The sequence below is a fragment of the Podarcis vaucheri genome (genome assembly GCF_965113315.1).
Source record: "Podarcis vaucheri genome assembly, chromosome: 8".
NCBI classification, from domain to species: Eukaryota; Metazoa; Chordata; class Lepidosauria; order Squamata; family Lacertidae; genus Podarcis; species Podarcis vaucheri.
The window spans coordinates 32949516-32972809 of record NC_138766.1 but is presented as its reverse complement, the minus strand read 5'-3'; the positions used below and the strand labels follow the sequence as shown (position 1 = coordinate 32972809).

The 23294-nt window shown below is 40.4% G+C and overlaps 1 protein-coding gene across 2 annotated transcripts; it reads left to right on the top strand.

The window, feature by feature from the left end:
* The first annotated feature begins 2685 nt into the window (after positions 1–2685).
* Positions 2686–19339, top strand: MYLIP (myosin regulatory light chain interacting protein). Of its 2 annotated transcripts, none has more exons than XM_082234543.1 (7): positions 2686–2871; positions 3869–4059; positions 13167–13352; positions 14100–14297; positions 15266–15430; positions 15932–16352; positions 18014–19339. In XM_082234543.1, exons 1-7 carry the CDS (start codon positions 2785–2787, stop codon positions 18101–18103), a joined length of 1338 nt encoding a protein of 445 aa, XP_082090669.1. In that variant the 5' UTR covers positions 2686–2784; the 3' UTR covers positions 18104–19339. The 2 variants fall into 2 exon arrangements, with proteins under 2 accessions (XP_082090669.1, XP_082090670.1); XM_082234544.1 differs by lacking the exon at positions 2686–2871 and adding an exon at positions 3644–3666.
* The last annotated feature ends 3955 nt before the right edge of the window (positions 19340–23294 follow it).

Genomic DNA, 23294 nt, shown 5'->3' with positions numbered 1-23294 from the left:
AGTTTAACCTCCGTTTTGCTAGTAAAACTGAATTACTGTGTTGCAAAATGATGCATGTCTAAAAAGTGTGTCACCAACATGAAAAGTTTGGAAAGCTCTGTCCCAGTTGAACGAACTGCAGGTTGGGGCAGGGCGGAGTGGGAGACTCTTGTTTTAAGATGACCTTAGTTGTTGTTTTTTGTAATTGGCACCACTAGGTGGCGGTTGCAAGCAACAATGACTGAGGATAATATAACACAGTCCCCCACAGTAACCAAGGTAATAAAAAAGGTTCCCCACAATCTGCAGAATCTATCATATGCAGGATGAGAGGATGGAATTGCATATAAGATTGCAGGAGAAAATGAAAATAGGCAGAGACGGAAGCTCTTTTTTTGCTGTAGTACAGTATTTTGAAATAAACTTCCAGAGGGGTAGTACATCAAAAGAAACAAGGGAAAATGTGGCAAATATATAAGCTAGAGTCCACTTGATCAGATGCATACAGTATAATCATTGACAGGTAAAGGTGTATGTATGTATGTGTGTATGTATGTATGCATGCTGTGATATATTTTTATGATACAGTGGTAAATATTCTTTATAAATAAATATTGCAATAGGTGAAGGGCAAGAAAATGCAAAAGTATAGCCTGTGACCATTCAAATCAGAGCTGAAATGTGTGAAAAATAAGCAGTAACTTTTATGAAAAGTTATTACAGGGGTAATAAATTAGGGTTGCCATATTTCAAAAAGTGAAAATCCGGATACAAAAGTTTTGGGTTTGTTTTTTGTTTGTTTTTGGGCAAAGTTGTTGAGCTTTCTTAAATGAAATGAACACAAAATCTGCACTACTGACATGGGCTGGCATACATCCGGAGATTCCCGGACATTTAAGTGATTTCCACCCAGATGCTGCTAACGAGGGCTGAATGTCTAGGAAATTCCATATGTATGGCAACCCTAACAAATGATAAAAATCATGCTAGCATTGCTAAGCTAATACCTGCAATGGGACGGGAAACAATTATCTCTATTCAGACAAAAATACATAGAATCAAGCATCACTATTGGTTCTCATGCAGCAACTGCATGCTGGAGTCTCCCAAGAAAATGGCCAATGTCCTTGGAGAGTAAAATGTTATCCTAGTGTTTTCTGATAACAGTTTTATATCATCTCTTCTTTTGCATTGCAGAGAGACTAGCATGTCTGTCTTGTGCAGAAAAAGCAGAAAGACATTAGTAGTAGACAGCAGTATATACCACATTGCAAGATTAAGTACCAAATTACCAATATACCACTCTTTATTTTGCCTCTCCTGGATTAACAGAACTGTTTGTTGGTAAAACATGATGTTGGACAGTTCATCTGCGTTTTCCATTTAGTGTTTTCTTAAGCAACAAATGTGCACAGTATAGCCAAGCTTACTTGCAGTTCCAAAGGTCTAACAAAGATCTCTCTCTTACACCCCTGACTGGAACACCTTGATTAATTTTTTTAGTAGACAGTAAAATCTTGTGTGATGCAACCCACCACTTAGATTTCATCAAAGTATATTCTAAGAAAAATTGAGCTAAGTATGCTTCCTATCTTAATGGGGTGCATGCATTATAGGAGTACCATACAGCTACTCCCATGTAATAAATAAAATAAAATAAAATGAATAATAATAATTTTATTTATACCCTGCCCATCTGGCTGGGTTTCCCCAGCCAATCTGGGCAGCTTCCAGCACATATAAAAACATAATAAAATGTCAAACAGTAAAAGCTGTATGCTAGTTGTTCTTATTATAAAGTGTTTTACAGCATGATGCTGTTGCAATTACTATTCATATTAAGGATGGTCCTATTTATCTGATAAATATATATGGTTTATTACATGCCATATTTTAGATCACATTCAGTATAATAATTGCTGTTACTTTATTAACTATGTATGTCTACTCAAAAGTAGTTCAGTGGGACTTCCTCTTACACAAGTATGGATAGGATTTCAGCCTTAAAAATACTTTTCTTCGGATTTGCCCCTTAATTTATTTATAGAATATCTATACTGCTAATTCATTAAAAATCAGTGCAGTTCACAAGAACTGTAAATAAATTCTTACAATGAAAACCAAATAACAAAGTTAAAATAAGAAATCAGGTAAGCAACTATTGTGGTAAATATTCAGGTAAATATTATTCAGATGGTCATTTCCAGTCAGTGCCTAGCACTAACAGGATAAGCCTTCCTAGTATGTGCCTGTTAACAGAAATTGGGAAAGGACATATATAATGGAAGTGGTGGCTACATATGATGACCTTGAACTAAAGACTTGCTTCCTGGGTGCTTTAAAACTAAGCTTTATCTCATCGGGCATCGTCTATGGCACATAAACCGTGCCTGTTTCCCTTTCACTTTTTTCACCGATTCCTATTCGATTCCACCCTTCTTGCCCCGCACATGGAGCTCCTACGATATGCAATCGGAAACCTCAAATACCCTCTGCCAACCTCTATGAGGCTATCCTGGCAATAACAAACCGCCACCCCCCCTCCCCCGGCGCTTCGGTTGGCTCGGACGGCTGCATGTAAATAGAGCAGCGTGCGCGCATTGGTTCGCTTTCGTTCGGAGGGCGGGGGCTGAGGAGGGAGGGGAGCGCGCCGAGGAGAGATATAGGAGCGCCAACTGCCGCTCGCCTCAAAGCACGAAAAGGTTTGAGCGCAGGGGGAGGGCGCGGGCTGGCGGGCGGTGGTGGTGGGCAGCCGCGAGGCAGCCGGGGCTCTTCGGTGCGCGTCTTCGCGACAAGGCAGCGGCCATGCTGTGCTATGTGACCAGGCCGGACGCGGTGGTGATGGAGGTGGAGGTAGAGGCCAAGGCCAACGGCGAAGACTGCCTCGACCAGGTGAAGAGCCGCGCGCGTTCGCTCTCTCTCGCCCGCTCTCTCCCCCCCCCCTTCCCGCAACCCGCCGTTGGTTCATGAATGGTCGTTGAAGGAGCTCGCGACCCACGAGCCGCGACGCTCTCGCGCGCTCTCTGCTCCGCCTCGAAATTCTCCGAACGAGAGCCGCCGCCTCTTCTCGTGCTAGGTGGGACTGGACACAGAGCAGCTGGGGATCGGGATGGGGGGGATGCAGGCAAGGGGAGGGGGGTGCAACGGCCTCGGAGCTGCGGAGCCTGCAGCGACGCTGCTGCTCTGACTGCCTCCCACGCGTTGCTTACTGAGCTGCGGCTCCCCCCCCCCGCATCCCACATCCTGAAATCCCCCCCCCTTTTACTAGCATTAGCCACGTGGCACTTTGCAGGGGCGATGGCAGGTGACTTGACTGCCCCCCCCCAAAATGTATCGCCCCTGCATGGGGAATACTGTGCTTGGCAAGGCATGTGGACTAATCGTTAGATTTGTTGCGGCAGGCAACTGAACCCTGCAAGGCTCTAGTTTTCGTTGGCACCACGTGGTGTAAATGTCCATGGCACATGTGAGCGTGGGATTGATTGAACCGTCTGCTTTCAACCTGTGCATGGAGAAGTTCAGGGTTTTATGCAGTGGTCCAGCTGCGCCCATTGTTTATGCTCATTTAACCCAGAACGTTCACCCAACTGTACATGTTTTTGGCAGGAGACCCAAGTCTTTGGATTTGGTGTTTACAACATGGTGAATGTTCTTGCACAGAAGGGTCATTCTTTCTACAAGCTTTAGGTATGAGGTGTTGGTTCTGGCACCCTAAGAGCAATCTGATTTAGTTTGTCATTTTGTAGTATATGCTTGTTTATCAGCTCCACCAGTATCAAGTGGCATATTGTTTTGTGGACTTCGTGTAGTTTGCTAAACAACGTCTTGCCACGCTACTTCATGATGATTCTTGTACTAACTTTTATGATGCTCCAATTTTTAATCATAGGTTTGTAGACGATTGGGCATTATAGAAGTTGATTACTTCGGACTCCAGTTCACAGGCAGCAAAGGAGAGAATTTGTGGCTTAATTTGCGAAATAGAATATCCCAGCAGATGGATGGTCTGCCTCCTTACAGACTGAAACTACGTGTCAAGTTCTTTGTGGAGCCCCATCTCATATTGCAAGAACAGACAAGGTAAGAAAGAACTCCCAGTGAGACCTGTTCATACTTTATTTTCAATATATGCAACTCTCCAGTAGAAGTTTAGAATGTGACATGAATGTGTCTGTAGAACTGAATCTGAAGCTAAGGTCTTATTGTAAAATAGTATTTGTTAAGGGGAATAAAACATACCATAGCAGTGTATGTTCATATATAGGCCTGGGTAGTACCTCCTGCAATTATAGGAGCCTTTCTACAAGTGGAAGTAACACAAAGTGTTTGCCCGATAGTAACCTCTTAGCAGTGTTATTGCAGGTCGTTTTAAAATGTTCATAGCAGGAAACTGTTCCACCCAGTGTTTCAGTTTACAGAGCTCTGATATCATATTACAGTAATGTTTCAAACAAGTTTAGGCCATGCTTCAAACCACAAAGAGAAAACAGCTGGTTTCTCCCTTTAGGAAGTATGTAGCTATCTTAAGCTTACACTTGAATTCAAACACTGACAAAAATCGTGTAATTACACTTTTAAAATGCACTTGGAAGATGCCACCTTTATTCCCTATGGGGCTTATTTAGGTAGCCTTCATGGTAAAATTTCACCCAGCCATATAATTCTTAAGATGAAATGTTTCAGTAGCATGGTGAGATTTTATTAAAATACATTTTCTTGTAGAAAAATGCTCACTTCCAAACTGTAGCCTGCTATAGATGGGTGCAGATAATCACAACTCTTCCATGAATGCATTTATGCTGTTCTCATGCTTTCTACATAATGTTATTCTAATGTAACAATGAATTAACTATTTGTTAGGCAGGCAGCTTGCGAATCTGGATGCTGCTAGGTTCATGGGATGGCAGGGCTGCTAATATTTTATGGACTAAAATACTTCTGAAATAATCCGTACAGCTTTTTAATATTCAGGCTGCATCTTCTTTTCTTTTTTTAAGTGCACAGACCTCCTGTATTGTGTATCATGTTTTCAAAAGCTTTCATTGCATGTGATGGAACAATATTTCTTACATGAATCACTTTGGTTAATATTTTACTTTTAAGAAAACAATGCTGTGCATTATAACTTGGGGATATTTTTCATTCTGTTACAGTTACTGTGCAAAATCTGGCTTACAGCTGTCTGGGACTTTTAAACCTTAACACTCACACATTTTTTGTGCTAGACTTGCAAAGTGAAGACCAGGAGTTCCATCCTGTCATATGTTAATATAGCAACAGTTTTCTGAACTGCTTTGAAAGGCTATGAATGTTGGCAAGTTCCAAAGAATGAGAGTACCAATATGGGGGGAAACCCATTCTCTTTGTTGTAGTGTATAGTCCTCCAGGCTTAAGAGATTCAATGTTGAAGTTTCATCCTCACTTAGTCTGTGCTATTGAAAAAGAATAGGCATCAGTTTGAGAGCAGTGACAGGATCAGTTCCCTTGTATTTGCATATTGTTTGTGTAGAAAACAGTGTACTGAGATTAGGTTATTCTTTTGAAGTATCAACCATTGTGTGAATATGTATTTGTAAATGGAAGTTTTGTATATGTGTGTGAGAGATGTGAGAGCTGGCTATTATAAATTTCAAGAGTTCAACCCTAGAGCACTCTCCACATAAATTTGAATTAGATTGGATTTTGAAGACGTAATGGTCTGTTTTGATTTGACTTGACCCGTGAAACTGCTTTTAATAGGCTTGAGAACATGACATTAAGTGTGAAACTGTGATTGCTGTTCTGCTGTTTTACTTAATTAATAGGTTGAATAATTCTTCAAACCTAGATTTCCACAGTAGCAAATCATTGTTATTACATTTGCCCATATTCTACTATAGTAATTTATAACCAGGAAAAGAAGCCCAAACAGTGTGTCAGCTGAAATTTCATGGTCTTAAATATGAACACCTTTATTCCAAGTCCATGTGCTAAGTTGAAATGCTTCAGGATACATAGTTTTTACAGTATTCTGGTACCTGAATATTGTAAAAAGTGGGGGATGGGGAGAAGAAACAAAAAAACTTTAATTAAGATGCTCCTGTAATTACTTTAACTTTTAAAAGGAATTGTGCCAGGGTGTTGGGAAGCCATCTATATAATTGGAAATTGTTTTGAGTTTGGATTTATTCCAGGGAATTCAGGGAAGCTTCATGGAGCTGCCTGGTAGTTTGTTTTTAGATAAAAACAGGATAGTAATCGAGAAATCCAAGGTTCAGAAATGAGTTGCAATGAGAAAGTTTAGTCTCAAAACTTATTCTGGGTGTGGCTGTGTTTTACTTGCTAACAGTGAAGGCAGCACTGAAGGATGTGTGGCGGCTGCTCTAGAGAAGCAACAACAATGTAACTGTAGGTCATTGACTGAAAGTAACCCTTGTTAATAGCTGCCAGGCTGTTCTATGGAATCGGTGACTGCTGCATTGGAAGAAAGCCGAGTTTCTGGGGAAATTCGACTCCTGATTGGTCTGAAATGGTTGCTTCAGGGAAGAAAGTTCTGCTTTTGTGGTCGAGGCTTTTTGTGAAGAAGTAACAAGTCTAAACTTTTGTCTACTTTTGGAATAGTAAGCATTGTTGACGTTGAGTAAATATGTGAAACTTCTTATATTAAATTTTATCCTTTAAAACTTGTTAAAGTTCAGTAGTGATACATTTAGAATACTGGAATAAAGTAATTTGTTTTTTGTAGTGAGTGGTCAGAAATTAAACAGCTACTATAATTAAGGATATGACAAAACCATTAATTCCATTTTACTTTCTAACATCTAGTGTATTAGCTTTTTAGTTAAGAACTAAAGTTCAGTTTGATCTCCGAAGAGATAAAATCAGAATTCTGGCCATTCTAGTGAGTTATTTAAATTTGTTTCAAACAGCTTGCTGCATTAAAACTGGCTTGTTGAATTTGCATGTACAGTACAGTTCACACTTGTAATTTGCAGTCTACATATATTTTGTCTAGGTAAGTGTTCTGTCTTGCCCAAGTGCAATTAAATCTTGTGGTGGTTGCTGAAAAAAGTGTTGAATCCATATAGCTACATGAAGCATAGTTTAACAAGCTTTTCCTTCCCTTATCAATCGACAATGATGAACAAAGCTTGGGAATCTTGCCGCCTCTGCCCTTGTACAATATGACAGTAATAATAGTTTATTACCCGCTTTTCACCCTAAGGTCCCAGAGTGGGTTACAATAATTAAAACACAATGTTAAATACAATTTAATACAATTTACATGGCTAGATACCTGTGAGATTGCCTTACCGCATATATGCCCACTCAACCATATTGACAGAAATGGCACTGTTATAGGTGGGTGCCACATAGTACCCATTCCACATTTATAGGAACTAAAATATTTTAGTGGAAACACCTACATTTTGGAACCCCTGCCTATTGATGCCAGGCAGGTGCCTTCACTATACTCCTTTTGGTGCCTGCTGAAACATTTTTCTCTAGACAAGTTTGCCCTAATGTTTAGAAAATGTTTGTGAGTTTTAAGCTGTCTTTAGCCTATTGTTAATTTAACTTTTTGAAAGTCTTAAATTGTTGAGGGTGATTCTTCTTCTTGGCAGATTTATTGTTTTACCTTTTTGTAAACCGCTTTGAGGTTGTTGTTTTCTTTACAGTTAAGCAGTGTATAAATTTTAGGAAGTAAATAAAAGGTCTTGTGTTACAAACCACAGTACTCTCCACCTGCTCAGATTCTTACACATTGATCTAGATAAATCTTCCTCCCTTTTGTTGTTGGCATCCATGTGTCTCAAGAGACAATGGAGTGTGCCTTCAAACAGCTGTGTTAGCACCAAAGTGACCTTCCCAGGGTGCAAGCCTGGACAGTGTGTATGGAGGGTCCTGGGCTGCGCAGAAGTCAGGACCCCTCCCTTGGCCTCGCTGATGTGGTCCAAATGAAAGCAGAGCAAAACCTGTGGCACCAACTTGGGTGCAGGAGTTGCCAGAAGGAGGCGTACAAGGTGCCATCGGCTTCTGTTTCCCCCCATAAAGCTGAGACATTCTGCTCAAACAGTGGCTTACTGCCTCAGTGCACTACTAAATGTGCATTGGGGGGGAGCAGTTGGCAATCCCGCCATTCCCATTCCATTCTACTCAAAAGGGGCCGCTGGGCTCTGGGGTAAGGTTCAAGGGGGAAAGAAGACTCTTTCAGATTCTGATCCATGTATTTTAAACTTAAAAATTGGTTTTCTATTTTACTGGTAAACTAATAAAAACTTAGCATTATTGACAAGAGTTATTTGCACAGAAGCTGGCATCTATCTTGTACTATAACTCCCTCGCAGATTAGTGGGCGATTGTCTTACCTGCAGTCCCATGAGTTATAACCAATATTAGCCAGAATATTCAGTTATGATTTTAAAAGGAATTATTAAAAAGGATCTTAATTCTGCAACAGATCTTTCCAAGAGAAAGTCCTCACCACCATCTTTCCACTTCTGAACTAGAAGGAGGGCAAGATCTGATTCACAATACACTTATATATTAGTAGGTGCAACAGTATTTCTAATTTGATATGTGAGACAACTACAGTAATGGTCTATCACCAGATACTTAATAGAATATTATAGACTCATAACCAGTGTTCAAAACAACCCCATTATTTTAAGCACGTTTTGTGAAAGGGAATTTCATTAATGCAAGCAGTTTCTGAGCTCTGGGTGCAGTACTGAGCCTAAGATTTCAGATTAAAACTGCCACTACTGGAAGAAAAGGGGGACCTTTTTCTGCCTCCCCACTTCCAGCCATTCTCTGAAGACTGGAGAAGAGACCCTCATAAGAATATTAGGGAGGTGGGCAGGGGAAGTATGGCTTTGTTTTTTGTAGTCTTCAGGTGAGGACTAGGCCATGTAAAAATGAACTTAAGATTTTAGCTGCAGTTCATTCATTTTCAGCTTTGTATTCTTGTTACAAAAAAAGCTCACCTAGGCACTCCATTGTGGCACCCACAACCTAGGTTTAAGGTGCCATTTATTTCCTAGCTTTCATATCTGTTTCTAACACTGCTCATGACAGATTTCTTATTCCCCTCAGCCCCATTTACACTGTACATTTAAAGTAGCATATCACTTTAAACAGTCATGACTTCCCCCAGTGAATCCTGGGAACTAAAGTTTGTTAAGAGTTTTGAGAGATGTTAGGAGACTAATACCCCTTTCATAGCACAGTCTCCTGGGAAAAGGAATAAAGGTAAAGGTACCCCTGCCCGAACGGGCCAGTCTTGACAGACTCTGGGGTTTGTGCGCCCATCTCACATCTATTGGCCGGGGGCCAGCGCTGTCCGCAGACACTTCCGGGTCACGTGGCCAGCGTGACATCGCTGCTCTGGCGAGCCAGAGCCGCACACGGAACGCCGTTTACCTTCCCGCTGGTAAGCGGTACCTATTTATCTACTTGCCCCCGGGGGTGCTTTCGAACTGCTAGGTGGGCAGGCGCTGGGACCGAGCAGCGGGAGCGCACCCCGCCGCGGGGATTCGAACCGCCGACCTTTCGATCGGCAAGCCCTAGGCGCTGAGGCTTTAGCCCACAGCGCCACCCGCGTCCCACGGGAAAAGGAATAGGGGAAGGGAATAGGGATCTCCTAACTAGTCTCACGCGGGTGGCGCTGTGGGTAAAAGCCTCAGCGCCTAGGGCTTGCCGATCGAAAGGTCGGCGGTTCGAATCCCCGCGGCGGGGTGCGCTCCCGCTGCTCGGTCCCAGCGCCTGCCAACCTAGCAGTTCGAAAGCACCCCCGGGTGCAAGTAGATAAATAGGTACCGCTTACCAGCGGGAAGGTAAACGGCGTTCCGTGTGCTGCGCTGGCTCGCCAGATGCAGCTTTGTCACGCTGGCCACGTGACCCGGAAGTGTCTCCGGACAGCGCTGGCCCCCGGCCTATAGATGTGAGATGGGCGCACAAACCCCAGAGTCTGTCAAGACTGGCCCGTTCGGGCAGGGGTACCTTTACCTTTACCTTTAACTAGTCTCACTGCAGTTTACAGGATTATTTGGGGAGGCTATGATATTGCTTTGGGGAAGTGGTATGATACTGCTTTAAGTGTATAGTGCAGAAGGGACCTCCTTAATATCTGAGAAACACTCAGTACAGACAAGCCAACCTCTGCCAGCTTATGTGTGTTCGGTATGTGTTGAACTGGCAATGCAGCTGTGATGGTGGGGCAGTTCAAATCTTTGCCTTTCTTTACCTTAAAGCCTTCAGTTTGCTATGCCTTTAAAACCATTGATCTTCAGAGGAGGTATCCTCAACAATTCATAGTGGGTTTTATTGTGCCTCATGATTGTAAGTTGCCATCATCCTTCAGTAATATGTGAAGTCACATGCAAAGGACCTTTCCCCTGACTAAACTCCTGTTCCTTCCTGGAAATAAACTTAGAATAGATGCTGTTCTGTTCACTCACTTCAACTAAAACTTCATCTTTAATACTGTCTTTCTATTTCAATGTCTCAAGATGAATCAGGCTTTCAATTTATTCTATATCACTGAGGTATTCTGTAATTTATTTTCCAATTCTTACAGATAGGGAAATCAGAACAATATCTTGTAAATTTTAAAAGAAGGAGCAGATGGCCAAGCATGCAAAAGGAAGGGAGATAGTAGTAATGGGGGACTTCAATTACCCGGATATTTGTTGGACGTCAAACTCAGCCAAGAGCATAAGGTCAAACAGATTCCTCACTGGCCTTGCAGACAACTTCATTGTCCAGAAAGTGGGAGAAGCAACAAGAGGAACAGCCATTTTAGATCTGGTCCTAACCAATGTCGATGACCTGGTTAGTGGGGTAGAAGTGGAAGGATCATTAGGCACGAGTGATCATGCTCTTCTGAAGTTTACTATACAGCGGAAAGGAGCAGCCAAGCATACTAGGACTCAATTTCTTGACTTTAAGAAAGCCGACTTCATAAAACTTAGGGAAGTGCTGGGTGAGATCCCATGGACAACAATACTAAAAGGAAAGGGAGTTCATGATGGCTGGGAGTTTGTTAAGAGGGAGATAGTAAAAGCACAACGTCAGGCAATACCAATGAGATGGAAACATGGAAGGTGCCTAAAGAAGCCAGGGTGGCTATCTAAAGAACTTTTAACTGAATTAAGGTTAAAAAAGGATGTGTACAAAAAATGGAAAAGGGGGGAAACCACCAAAGAGGAATTCAAACAAATAGCCAGCACGTGTAGACACAAAGTCAGAAAAGCTAAAGCACAGAATGAACTCAGGCTTGCTAGAGAGGTTAAAAGCAACAAAAAGGGCTTTTATGGGTATGTTCGTAGCAAAAGGAAGAACAAAGAAACAGTGGGGTCACTCAGAGGAGAAGATGGTGAAATGCAAACAGGGGACACAGAAAGGGCTGAACTCCTCAATGCCTTCTTTGCCTCAGTCTTCTCCGATAAAGAAAACAATGCCCGACCTGAAGAATTTGGAGCAAATGATTCAGCAAAGGAAACACAGCCCAGAATAACTAAGGAGATAGTACAAGAATATTTGGCTAGTTTAGATGTATTCAAGTCTCCAGGGCCAGATGAACTGCATCCAAGAGTATTAAAAGAACTGGCAGATGTGATCTCAGAACCACTGGCAGTCATCTTTGAGAATTCCTGGAGAACAGGCGAAGTCCCGGCAGACTGGAGGAGGGCAAATGTTGTCCCTATTTTCAAAAAGGGGAAAAGAGAGGACCCAAATAATTACCGCCCAGTCAGTCTGACATCAATACCAGGGAAGATTCTGGAGCAGATCATTAAGCAAACAGTCTGTGAGCACCTAGAAAGGAATGCTGTGATCACCAATAGTCAGCATGGATTTCTGAAAAATAAGTCATGTCAGACTAACCTGATCTTGTTTTTTGACAGAATTACAAGCCTGGTAGATGAAGGGAACGCAGTGGATGTAGCCTACCTTGATTTCAGCAAGGCATTTGACAAGGTGCCCCATGATATTCTTGTAAAGAAGCTGGTAAAATGTGGTCTTGACTATGCTACCACTCAGTGGATTTGTAACTGGCTGACTGACCGAAGCCAAAGGGTGCTCATCAATGGTTCCTCTTCATCCTGGAGAAGAGTGACTAGTGGGGTGCCACAGGGTTCTGTCTTGGGCCCGGTCTTATTCAACATCTTTATCAACGACTTGGATGATGGACTCAAGGGCATCCTGATCAAATTTGCAGATGACACCAAACTGGGAGGGGTGGCTAACACCCCAGAGGACAGGATCACACTTCAAAACGACCTTGACAGATTAGAGAACTGGGCAAAAACAAACAAGATGAATTTTAACAGGGAGAAATGTAAAGTATTGCACTTGGGCAAAAAAAATGAGAGGCACAAATACAAGATGGGTGACACCTGGCTTGAGAGCAGTACATGTGAAAAGGATCTAGGAGTCTTGGTTGACCACAAACTTGACATGAGCCAACAGTGTGACGCGGCAGCTAAAAAAGCCAATGCAATTCTGGGCTGCATCAATAGGAGTATAGCATCTAGATCAAGGGAAGTAATAGTGCCACTGTATTCTGCTCTGGTCAGACCACACCTGGAGTACTGTGTCCAGTTCTGGGCACCACAGTTCAAGAAGGACACTGACAAACTGGAACGTGTCCAGAGGAGGGCAACCAAAATGGTCAAAGGCCTGGAAACGATGCCTTATGAGGAACGGCTAAGGGAGCTGGGCATGTTTAGCCTGGAGAAGAGGAGGTGGTTAAGGGGTGATATGATAGCCATGTTCAAATATATAAAAGGATGTCACATAGAGGAGGGAGAAAGGTTGTTTTCTGCTGCTCCAGAGAAGCGGACACGGAGCAATGGATCCAAACTACAAGAAAGAAGATTCCACCTAAACATTAGGAAGAACTTCCTGACAGTAAGAGCTGTTCGACAGTGGAATTTGCTGCCAAGGAGTGTGGTGGAGTCTCCTACTTTGGAGGTCTTTAAGCAGAGGCTTGACAACCATATGTCAGGAGTGCTCTGATGGTGTTTCCTGCTTGGCAGGGGGTTGGACTCGATGGCCCTTGTGGTCTCTTCCAACTCTATGATTCTATGATTCTATGATTCTATGAAATTTTAAAAGAAGGAGCAGACCTATTTCTGTCACATATTTTGCTAAATATGACTTAATACTTTTTAAATTAATTTCCTTTTAAATTAATTTCCTTTTAGGCACATGTTTTTCTTGCATATAGAGGAGGATCTTCTGGCTGGTAATCTTCAGTGTTCTTCTGAACATGCAATTGAACTTAGTGCACTACTTGCCCAGTTGAAGTTTGGTGATTATAATCAAAATACCGCCAAATATCATTATGAAGAGTTCTGTGCAAAGGAGCTTACCACTACTGTTTTGGACAGGTAAGAGGGTTTGTTTCCTAAGAACATTACCATGGCTGAAATAATTGTTCAGATGCATATTATTGGCAAAACCACTGCAGTTGCAAACCACACATTTTTATTTGCAGGATTTATGCTAACACAGTCATATCTAAGACTTCTTCATTTTCTGTAGTACTCATGATATTTAAGGATTTCAATTTTGAATCTATATGTTACCTGTGTGTTACCATAATATATTTTCCTGATTCTTAGACTGACTGATTAAATAAAATATTTTTTTAAAAGGCAGGTCTCAACAGGAGAATTTGAAAATGTTTACATCTCCTATTGAACTGAGTAAAGATTTATAATTGTTTAAGTGTGGTGAGATTGTTCCTCAATTAGTGTTTGAGTTTTTTAAAGCATGAAGCCACATTCATAGTTCAACAATTTTTTTTAATTTCGCTTTTCTCAAAAGGCACCTAATCTTACCAACAACTGTTTAATGTGTTACCATGTAAAACCTTAATTCTGAATATTATGTAATACCATACTTAGTTACATTTAAATAAAGACAAAAAATATACTTAACAATGTATCATTACAAATAAATCTATAAAATTCATAACGTTTGAGATCTTCTTGATAAAAGCCAGTATTTAAATCTTGTAAATCATTAAAAGTTATAAAATGTTCATGAAGTTGATTGAATATGTCTTTAAACACTCTACCTTGCTTATGCATGGCTGAATGACGAACCTATTCTCAACTTTTGGTTACCTACAGTATTACTGCAAAGCATAAGGAACTTGAAGGCCTCACCCAAGCTTCAGCAGAGTATCAAGTTTTACAGATTGTGTCAACACTGGAGAACTATGGGGTGGAATGGCATTCTGTTAGAGACAGTGAAGGGCAGAAACTTTTTATTGGAATTGGTCCTGAGGGTATTGCCATGTGTAAAGATGACTTCACTCCCATCAACAGGTAATAAATGCTTACTAAACTGCATTAAAAGGTTCAGAAGAGTTGTGGGGGATACACCTCTGTTGTGATTCAACCATTGTTACCTGTTCTTTACCCTCAACTTCACCTGGGTGCACTTCTCCAATAGGACTTCCCCTTCGCCAACCCCACACCTCCCAAGTGCCCAGCAGTCAGGTGATCCTCAGCCATTTGGGTCTTTACAAGCAGCAGATTAATAGTGCATGCAAAGCCCCATTCATCCAAGCACTGACTTTACCTGCTCTTACCTCATGTCATATATGGGCAGATGGGCATCTCAAGGGCCGAATGGCAAGGACTGCCATGCCTAATCATGTCCATGGGCTCGAGATTCCCCACCCCCGTGTGCTATAGATTAAGCTGTCGAAATGGTTGTAGGTGGCTTTGTTTCTTTCCAGTAGTGCATGATGTGGAACCAGATTGCTTAAGAGAGTGCCTTGACGCATATATCATTACCTAACAATTGCATTCCTCCAAATGGGCATTGTTAAGGATTCGTTATGCTCCAGAGGTCTGCCTGACATGAACTAGAAACCAGGCCTTTAGTGTTGTGACTCCAGCTTTGTGGAAACAGCACCTAACATTTTTGCTTTCAGATGACTGTTGAAAACTTAACTTTTTAAGTGGGCTTTCTCTGAAGAGTAACGAACCATTTTACATTTTATACTACACAGGATCTTGTAATTTAATGTTTTAAAGACCTTTTTATACTTGTGTATATTTTTGCTATTTACGCTGTTCTCTTCATAATCTAGCTTTACGCTTTGGAAACACTTGTTATGTAGGTTATATATTATTAAATAAATAAATTTAAAGAGCTATATTGTTCTAGCTTAGTATTAACCTTAAATGTACCCTGCCAAACTATAGCTGGCCTGTAGTTGTTCCTCAGAGTCCTTTTAGGCTCTCAGTTCAGGACTTGTTCTTTAACATACTTGCCTTCTTTACAGGATTGCATACCCAGTTGTTCAGATGGCAACGCAGTCTGGAAAGAATGTGTACTTGACTGTCACAAAGGAATCTGGCAATAGCATAGTTCACCTTTTCAAGATGGTCAGCACCAGAGCAGCTAGTGGACTGTACAGAGCGATAACAGAAACACATGCATTTTACAGGTTTGTATTTCTAGAAAACAAATCCAGTTTCAAATGCATCAAATATTTCCTGCATAAGTGCTTAAGTTTCTCTTTTTAGTTGATATAACAATAGTGTAAACTTTAATATTTGTGAAATAAAAGGTTTCATTTTATTCTGCGGCCTCCGGAGTGGATTTAATTTTTTTGGTTAGAAATATTCTTTTATATCTGAAGTGGGAAGAAGTGCTTGAAGAAACCTCTTGTATGAACACAAAATAAAGTTAACACTTCCTAAACATACCATTAAATTAATTTCTCATGCAACTCTGGTTTAACAAACTTATACCAACCCATTTCAAACTATTCTCTTTTAGGGAATGGAAGTATTCAAACTAGGAATGCTGTTTTGTTTTTAGAATAGTCTTCCATGTTCTCATTGCAATTACAGTATTAGAATTCTTTGAATAAACAGAACCTATTATTTCACCTTTTTGTTCAGTTTGACTGAGTTATACTTGGTTTTTCCCCCCATTCTTGTAGGTGTGACACTGTTACTAGTGCTGTTATGATGCAGTACAGTCGAGACTTAAAGGGCCATTTAGCATCCTTGTTCCTGAATGAGAATATTAATCTCGGCAAAAAGTATGTGTTTGATATTAAGCGGACATCTAAGGAAGCTTATGATCATGCAAGGCGAGCCCTTTACAATGCTGGCATTGTGGATCTTGTTTCGAGAAGCGACCAGAGCCCGCCCAGTTCTCCCCTTAAGTCTTCAGAAAGCAGTATGAACTGTGATAGCTGTGAAGGTCTCAACTGCCAGCAGATGAAAGCCCTTCAAGAAAAGTTACGGAAGCTTAAAGAATCCCTACTATGTATGGTATGCTGTGAAGAAGAAATAAATTCAACATTTTGTCCATGTGGTCACACCGTGTGCTGTGAGTCATGTGCTGCACAATTACAGGTAATTATAAAGCTCATTACAACAACATTGAATCTCATGTTAAATTATTGGTCTGATTTCTACAGTAAATGAAAGCATAGTATAAAACAACTGTGGCTTAATGTGAATGAGCAGTGGGCTGATACATTATGCTCTAATCATGTTTCTCCTCCCTTGCTGCTGCTGCATTATTTTTATCAGATTTATATACCGCCTCTCATCTCAGTATCACAGGGTAGATTAGAGTATAAAAACACAAAAATACATAATGAAAGCAAACAAAGCAATAGCCTTCCCCTGTGCGTGCACCCACCCACCCACTTTTTAAAAAGTCATAGATTGTTTAATGAGCCAAAGGCCTGGGAGAAGAGGAACATTTTTGCCTGATGCCTAAAGATATGTAGTGAAGGTGCTGGGAGAGCATTCCACAAACAGAGCCACTGCAGAAAAGGACAATTCTCTCCCTCCCTCCTTTTAAAAAAAATAAAATTGAAACTTTTCAGCATATGATACAATAAAAAAAAAATCTAAAGAAAAGAAGACAATACCAAGTCCTCTTTCAGAGATAAATCTTAACCCTTGTGTCACATAAAAGTGGATGGACCCTCCCATCTCTCACCTGGGAACTTTTTCTTCCAGCTTCCCACCCTGCGAGATCTTCCATTCCTTGCCTCTAATACAGTTTTTCGCTTTCCATCCATCACCTTCCTGTTCATTCCCTCATTAAGTCAGAGTATAGGACTTTAGAAAAACAAATCCAAATGCAAAAGAAAAGGCCCATTCTCATGTTGCCACCCTCTGTACCTCGTGGTGAGGGCACATGAAGAAGGGCCTCATACGGTGATCGCAGGGTCCGGCCCAGTTGCAAAGGAACAAGCCAGAGCTTGACTTGTGATTTCCAAACTTGGGCTTCTGGCTTGTTTGGCCAAATGAACCGTAAGTGGTAAGCCAAAAACCAAACACTGGCAAGCCCAAGTTTGGACCTCACAGCAAGCCATTCTCTGGCTTGTCATATTCATAGCATGGTGTCACAGCAAGTAGTGCACCAGAATGCAGTTCATTTCTGTTAAGCCTTACTTGGCTTTAAGCTATGCTATAATGTGATGTGACAACTGAGTCACTACCTTTCCAAGTATTTTGCTGTTCTCCATACTTAAAACAAATTCTCAAACCGGTTGACAAAACAGACATAGAAGGGAACATCGGTTCATAGCATTTAATAGCTGTGTATAGCCTTAGACTCTTTGGCATACTGTTGAGAGAAGATGGAGATATTCCTTAGTAGTAGTTAAAATACCCTGTCAAATGCCTAATTTGACCTACCAGATAAGTAACACAGATTTTGGTGAAATTGCTGAAAATATTAGGCATAAGCTTGAAATTCTTTGGAACTTCACATTTGTCAACATTTTGTGGCATCTTGAAATTAAACAGTACTACTTACATGGAGATCATATGATTTCTACTTTAGATTCTGGAGCATATATGTTCTAGTTATGAACACATTCGTATAAATCTGCTAAGGCTTGCTTTTGTGACAAGTATTTTTAAAACTTAAATATATATCAGCAGAAAAACAGTGTTAGAACCTTCAGGCTATGTGAACTGATAAACCCTTATATTAGCCATAAAGTTGTTAACAACAGTGGATAAATGTTCCAACTTTTGTTTTTTCCTTCTAGTCATGTCCAGTTTGCAGATCTCGAGTAGAGCACGTCCAGCATGTGTATTTGCCTACCCACACCAGCCTGCTTAATCTGACCGTAATCTGACCTCTGTTATCACTGGAAGATGTACACTATACAAGCTTCTAAACTATCTTGTACTTCCAAAATACTGCACTAATGTTTTCTCCGACTCCATTGATGGTGAAGGTGAGCAGTCACTTCAGCATCTGCCAGCAATTATAGTCAAAACGACCGCAACAAAACTATGGGGGGAGGGAGGGGAGAATAGGGAACGATCTCTGTTCAGAGAATTTGTTTTATGGGTATAACTGTGAATGACTTGTAGACAACCTCATGTCACATGAAGCAACATTTATTTATAAAATGGCAATATACAAAAAAAAATCTGAGAGGAGGAAAGATGAAAAGTTACTCCGTAGTATCCAGCAAGGGCAACACTGCCTGTTTTTGCAATTATAAATATTGTTTTTAAAGTTACTTTATTTAGCATGATCACTCCATTTATCTTTTAGGAAAACTAGTTTTTTAATATCTACATCTGTTATTTCACAGTAACTTAGTTTCTGCTTTTAGACTCACTGAAGAAACTATTTTTAAATCTTTGTATTTAAGAACCTAAGATTGCAAAGCTTTAAGCAAATAGTTGTATTTGTTTCATCAAAAATAGGTAACTTGCAAAATTTACTATAAAGATTTTGAGTAAATTTGGCAGCCTGTTGGGCACCTCCTGAGAAGAAAATGCTGAAATACTTACATTAAAAAAGTAACTTTGAACATCTGTTAAACATTTTTCTCTTGCGAGAGTCAGTTGTTTCTCTTTATCTGCCTTGTGTTGGGAGAAATGTATTCTCAAACAGTATAATGTTAATATGGTTTTCTAAAATGCAGCTGTGTTAAATTATTCTTTCTTAAAACCGTCTTACCTTCTACCACAAACCCTGTCCCTGGGCATTTTGGACTTTGGTCAGCTAGTGAATGCTCCAAAATATTAAAAACTAGATGACCATGTTTGGGTGCAATACTAGCTAAAAAGAAAGCTAGAAAAGTCACTTTACTGAGACTTTCTGAATATACTTTTCATATTGCCTTAATGTAGCAGTAATGTGTGTATGCATTTGTTTCTTTGCACAGACATTTTGTCAAAATATTAAAGCTCTACTTTTTTATGGCACATTAGCGTATAAACCTTACTCCAAAAGGTATTTATTTTTTCACTTTGTAAAAAGTTTTCTTTCCACATGAAGCAAGAACTCCTATTATGGTAGACAACTTGTCTTTTTTATATATTCAGGTTAATAAAGGACTTTTTTATATACAGAATTTTGCAGTAGTTCCTCATTTGCATGCCTTACATATTAATGCTAACTACAAGAAAGATCAAGACACCAGCAGACACATCTTGGTTACCTCCATCCTTGTGCAGCCTCCCACAGGGCAGAGGGGTGGGGAGAGCTGCAGACAGTGGACATTTCCTCAAGCAGAAGTTTATTGTGTAAATGATTTTATTTCTGATTATTTAATTAGATTTTTACATACATTCACTTGTTACGCAATGACAAAACATAACCATACTACATAGCTTTTAGTGTTAAACATGTTTAATTACACTGACACTCTGCTTCCTCACATTCATTTTGTCAATATTTCTCCTGTTTAGATATTTCTATAATGGCCTTCACATGGTCAGGAGACAGTGTACAGCATATTAACATGTATTAATACATATTTCTAAAGCCAATGGAAACATCAATACAAAGTAAATGGCATAAAAAAGATCAAAAGTGTGCATATGGTTGCACTTTAAAAGGACAAATTCATGAAGTATCTGCAGCTATTGTTCAAGCATGGTAGTAAGATCCTGGAAACTTTCCTATCCCCCTTTTATGTATTCTCTGCATTCACACCACACTATTGCTTGATGCAGATGAAGCTTGCATAAAATAAGGAGCAGGCTTCTGTCTGCATTTAGTGTTAATATGAGATAACCACATGCATGACTCGATCCAAATGTCATTGCTTTACAACTCCCTCCCAGCTAGTCGCTCTTTGCTCTTGGACAGTGGAAAAGCCTAGGAGGATCCAAATGAAGGTGCTTGCAACTGGTTAACTTCATCTACCTGTACCTGCCAGCAATTCAGGGTGTAAAATAGAATAAAAGAGGATGGAGATGGGCATTAACAATTAGAGAACTGGATTTTGTAAGCTGCTTTAGGTGAATCAGCCATGGTGGAGCTAGGCTTTGTGGGTAGATTCTGAATTATAAATGACATAGGCTGTTTTAATGGCAAAATGAATCGGGTTTGACAGTGATGTTTACCTTAGAAAGTAGCTGGTCTTTCAGCAAATGTTTAAAAACACCCAATAAAAGCGAATTAGTCTTTCGGATAAAAGGAAACTTAAATGCACTCAATGCATATTTTCCATACTGAGCACAATCTAGTTGATAACCTATTGATAATGTTTAGTTTTGCCCCCTTGCCCTGCAGTGATTCCATCAACTAAGTCAAAGTAAAGTATATGGTAGATAAAGTGTAAAGGTTAAGCTAAATGCAAACTTTATTCAGGAGCTTGGAGTATTTGATAAAGACAGTTTAACCTTTTGTGCAAGTCTTCCTAAGGCACAGACAGAACACGAATATACAACCACAGGACTAGATATATATATATATATATATATATATATATATATATATATATATGCTTTCGTAGATTTTCACGGGTACAGGAATGCAGGTTTTGGTGTCTTCGGGTGTCTTCCCGTGTAAGAGTCGGGGTGTCTGTGCGACGTTTCGACGAGGTCTCACTCGTCATCTTCAGGCTGGTGCTTTCGGCTTCTTGTTACTGGAACAGAGCAGAATCTGGTGTTTGAGTTCCTATAAATACTGTTGACTATAGTGTCACCTGTTGACTATAGTGGCACCTCCGGATGCTGCACCCCCCTGCAATCCCTACACAAATCTGGCTGGCACAAGGCACAAAACCACAGCTCGCCCCTATACACGAAGCCAAGCCAGAGCACAACTAAATGCAGCACAGCCATCTTCTCAGAAAAACTCTTCACAAGCTCAAGAGGTCAAGACACAAAAGCTTTAGCAACTAATCTACACTTAATGACCCACCCAGTGGTATTCAGAATATCACTCATGAAATCACTCAAGATATCCCTCAAGTAATTAAGGAACAAAAGAAGAAAAGGCACACTAATCTAGGAACTTCCTCTCTGCCCAGAACGTTGGAGGCTATACACCACACCCCTCAACAGTATTTATAGGAACTCAAACACCAGATTCTGCTCTGTTCCAGTAACAAGAAGCCGAAAGCACCAGCCTGAAGATGACGAGTGAGACCTCGTCGAAACGTCGCACAGACACCCCGACTCTTACACGGGAAGACACCCGAAGACACCAAAACCTGCATATATATAAACGTCGCACAGACACCCCGACTCTTACACGGGAAGACACCCGAAGACACCAAAACCTGCATATATATATATATATATATATATACTATATATATATATATATATATATATATATATATATATATATATCTCAACCTCCAGTCAAAGCACTTGACCAAGCCTTTTGTTAGGTGGGAAATTAACTAGTTTTAACTTGTGAAGTTCTACAGATGGAGGGGAGTCTATGCAGTGCATGCTCTTTGGTGCTAATAAAGCTACACTTGGAAAGAGAATGTGGCAATGTCATGGTGAAGCCTAAATTTAGGAGGCGTTTCTTGGTTGTTGCAGTGTTACAAAACAGGAAGCGCACAATACTGCATCCACATACACAAGTTAGATATGTTCAAATAGAAATAGGAACTCAGTGCTAACTTTTGGAAGAATGATACTCAAATGGGGGAAGGGTAAATTCATCCTATCACATACTGACAATGCTAGCAATGCTTTTCATGACTTTCTTATTCACAGAAATCACAATGGCAGCAGCTCTTAGGAGGCAAAGTACCGGTAACTAGGTGAGGTAAAAGTTTACTGCACCATCCTGGCAACACATGTAACTCAATGTGTGTTTTTTAAAAAAACAACCCCTGGGCATTCCATGATAACTAAGAAAAGACTCATGACTTGGAAATTCAGCCAAGTACCTAACAGCGTGGAAACGATAAATAAAAGCTCCTGTCTGTACTGTTTACATGGCACAAAAGTCCAGAGTCTAAAATACTGCATTCTTGTATAACGTAGATACCATGCACCTAGACTTTCCCTTGGTCTTTGAGCCCTGATTGCTTTCCTCTGCAGCTGAGGGCAATACTGAAGCTGAGGCGAACACTAGGCCAATGTTTAACAAGAGATTTGGTTATAAATTACGGACTTTTAACTCTGACAACCGAGTTATTTCAAAGCTTATCTTAAGTGATGCAGCATGTTTAACCAAAAGTTAAATGGCAAAGCAACGGTGCAGGCATTATCAGAACCATCAGGCTTGCTCTATGCTGGCTGTAACTGGCTCATGCATGTTTATAAGTTCAGGACTCTCCATCTCCTTTCTCTTGGTAACTTGCGAGCTCATGATGATATAAACACTTGTTCTGATTTCCTGCTGCTTCCAGTGTTGAGTCCTTTTTAACCATTCAGCCCAAGTGGTCAAAAGCTTCAGTGTTGCTTCCAACTTGAAAAGGGAAAAGTACTGGGACAAGAAAGAATGCAAGGAGCATAACTTGCAAGTAAACATCACATAAGAGATTGTAGGACTTTGATGTTGTTTATATGGTACATAAATGAAAGTGGCCTTTAACTTAACAGCTTTGGGTACTTTGATCCTGGAATTTACCCTGTAACCTTGCATAATTTATTAAACCAATATTACAGATAAAAACTGAGCAGATAGTAGAATATATGAATAACACATGTAGCCATTTTTAGGGGAGAAATTGCTGTTTCCCTAATTTACAGCAATTCTACAGGAAACCTTACAAATATTGAATTCTCTGTGAAGCAGACAATATTTTGCATTTTCCATATTTTGTGTCCTGTACTTTGTGCTGCGACAATTACTTTGAATTACTGCAGTTGGCAAGGGCTATTGTTCTGAGGTTAGTACATTGTGGCTTTTGAGCAAATTGTTCTTCTTTTTAAAGGGGTATTGATCTAAAAATAGATTCTATTGTCTGCTTAGCTCTATTGAGTAGGCATAGCAAAGGTACATGTAACAACACGGCACCAAACATTTGCACCGAGAACGGGGAATCTGTGGCCCTCCATATGTAGCTGGACTACAACTCCCATCAGCTCTTGACTGTTGGCCATGTTGGC

Coding starts and splice junctions, on each gene's coding strand:
- MYLIP (XM_082234543.1), top strand. CDS start 2,785: ATGCTGTGCTATGTGACCAGGCCGGACGCGGTGGTGATGGAGGTGGAG. Junction 14,298..15,265: donor GACTTCACTCCCATCAACAG/GTAATAAATGCT, acceptor CCTTCTTTACAG/GATTGCATACCCAGTTGTTC. Junction 15,431..15,931: donor GAAACACATGCATTTTACAG/GTTTGTATTTCT, acceptor CCATTCTTGTAG/GTGTGACACTGTTACTAGTG.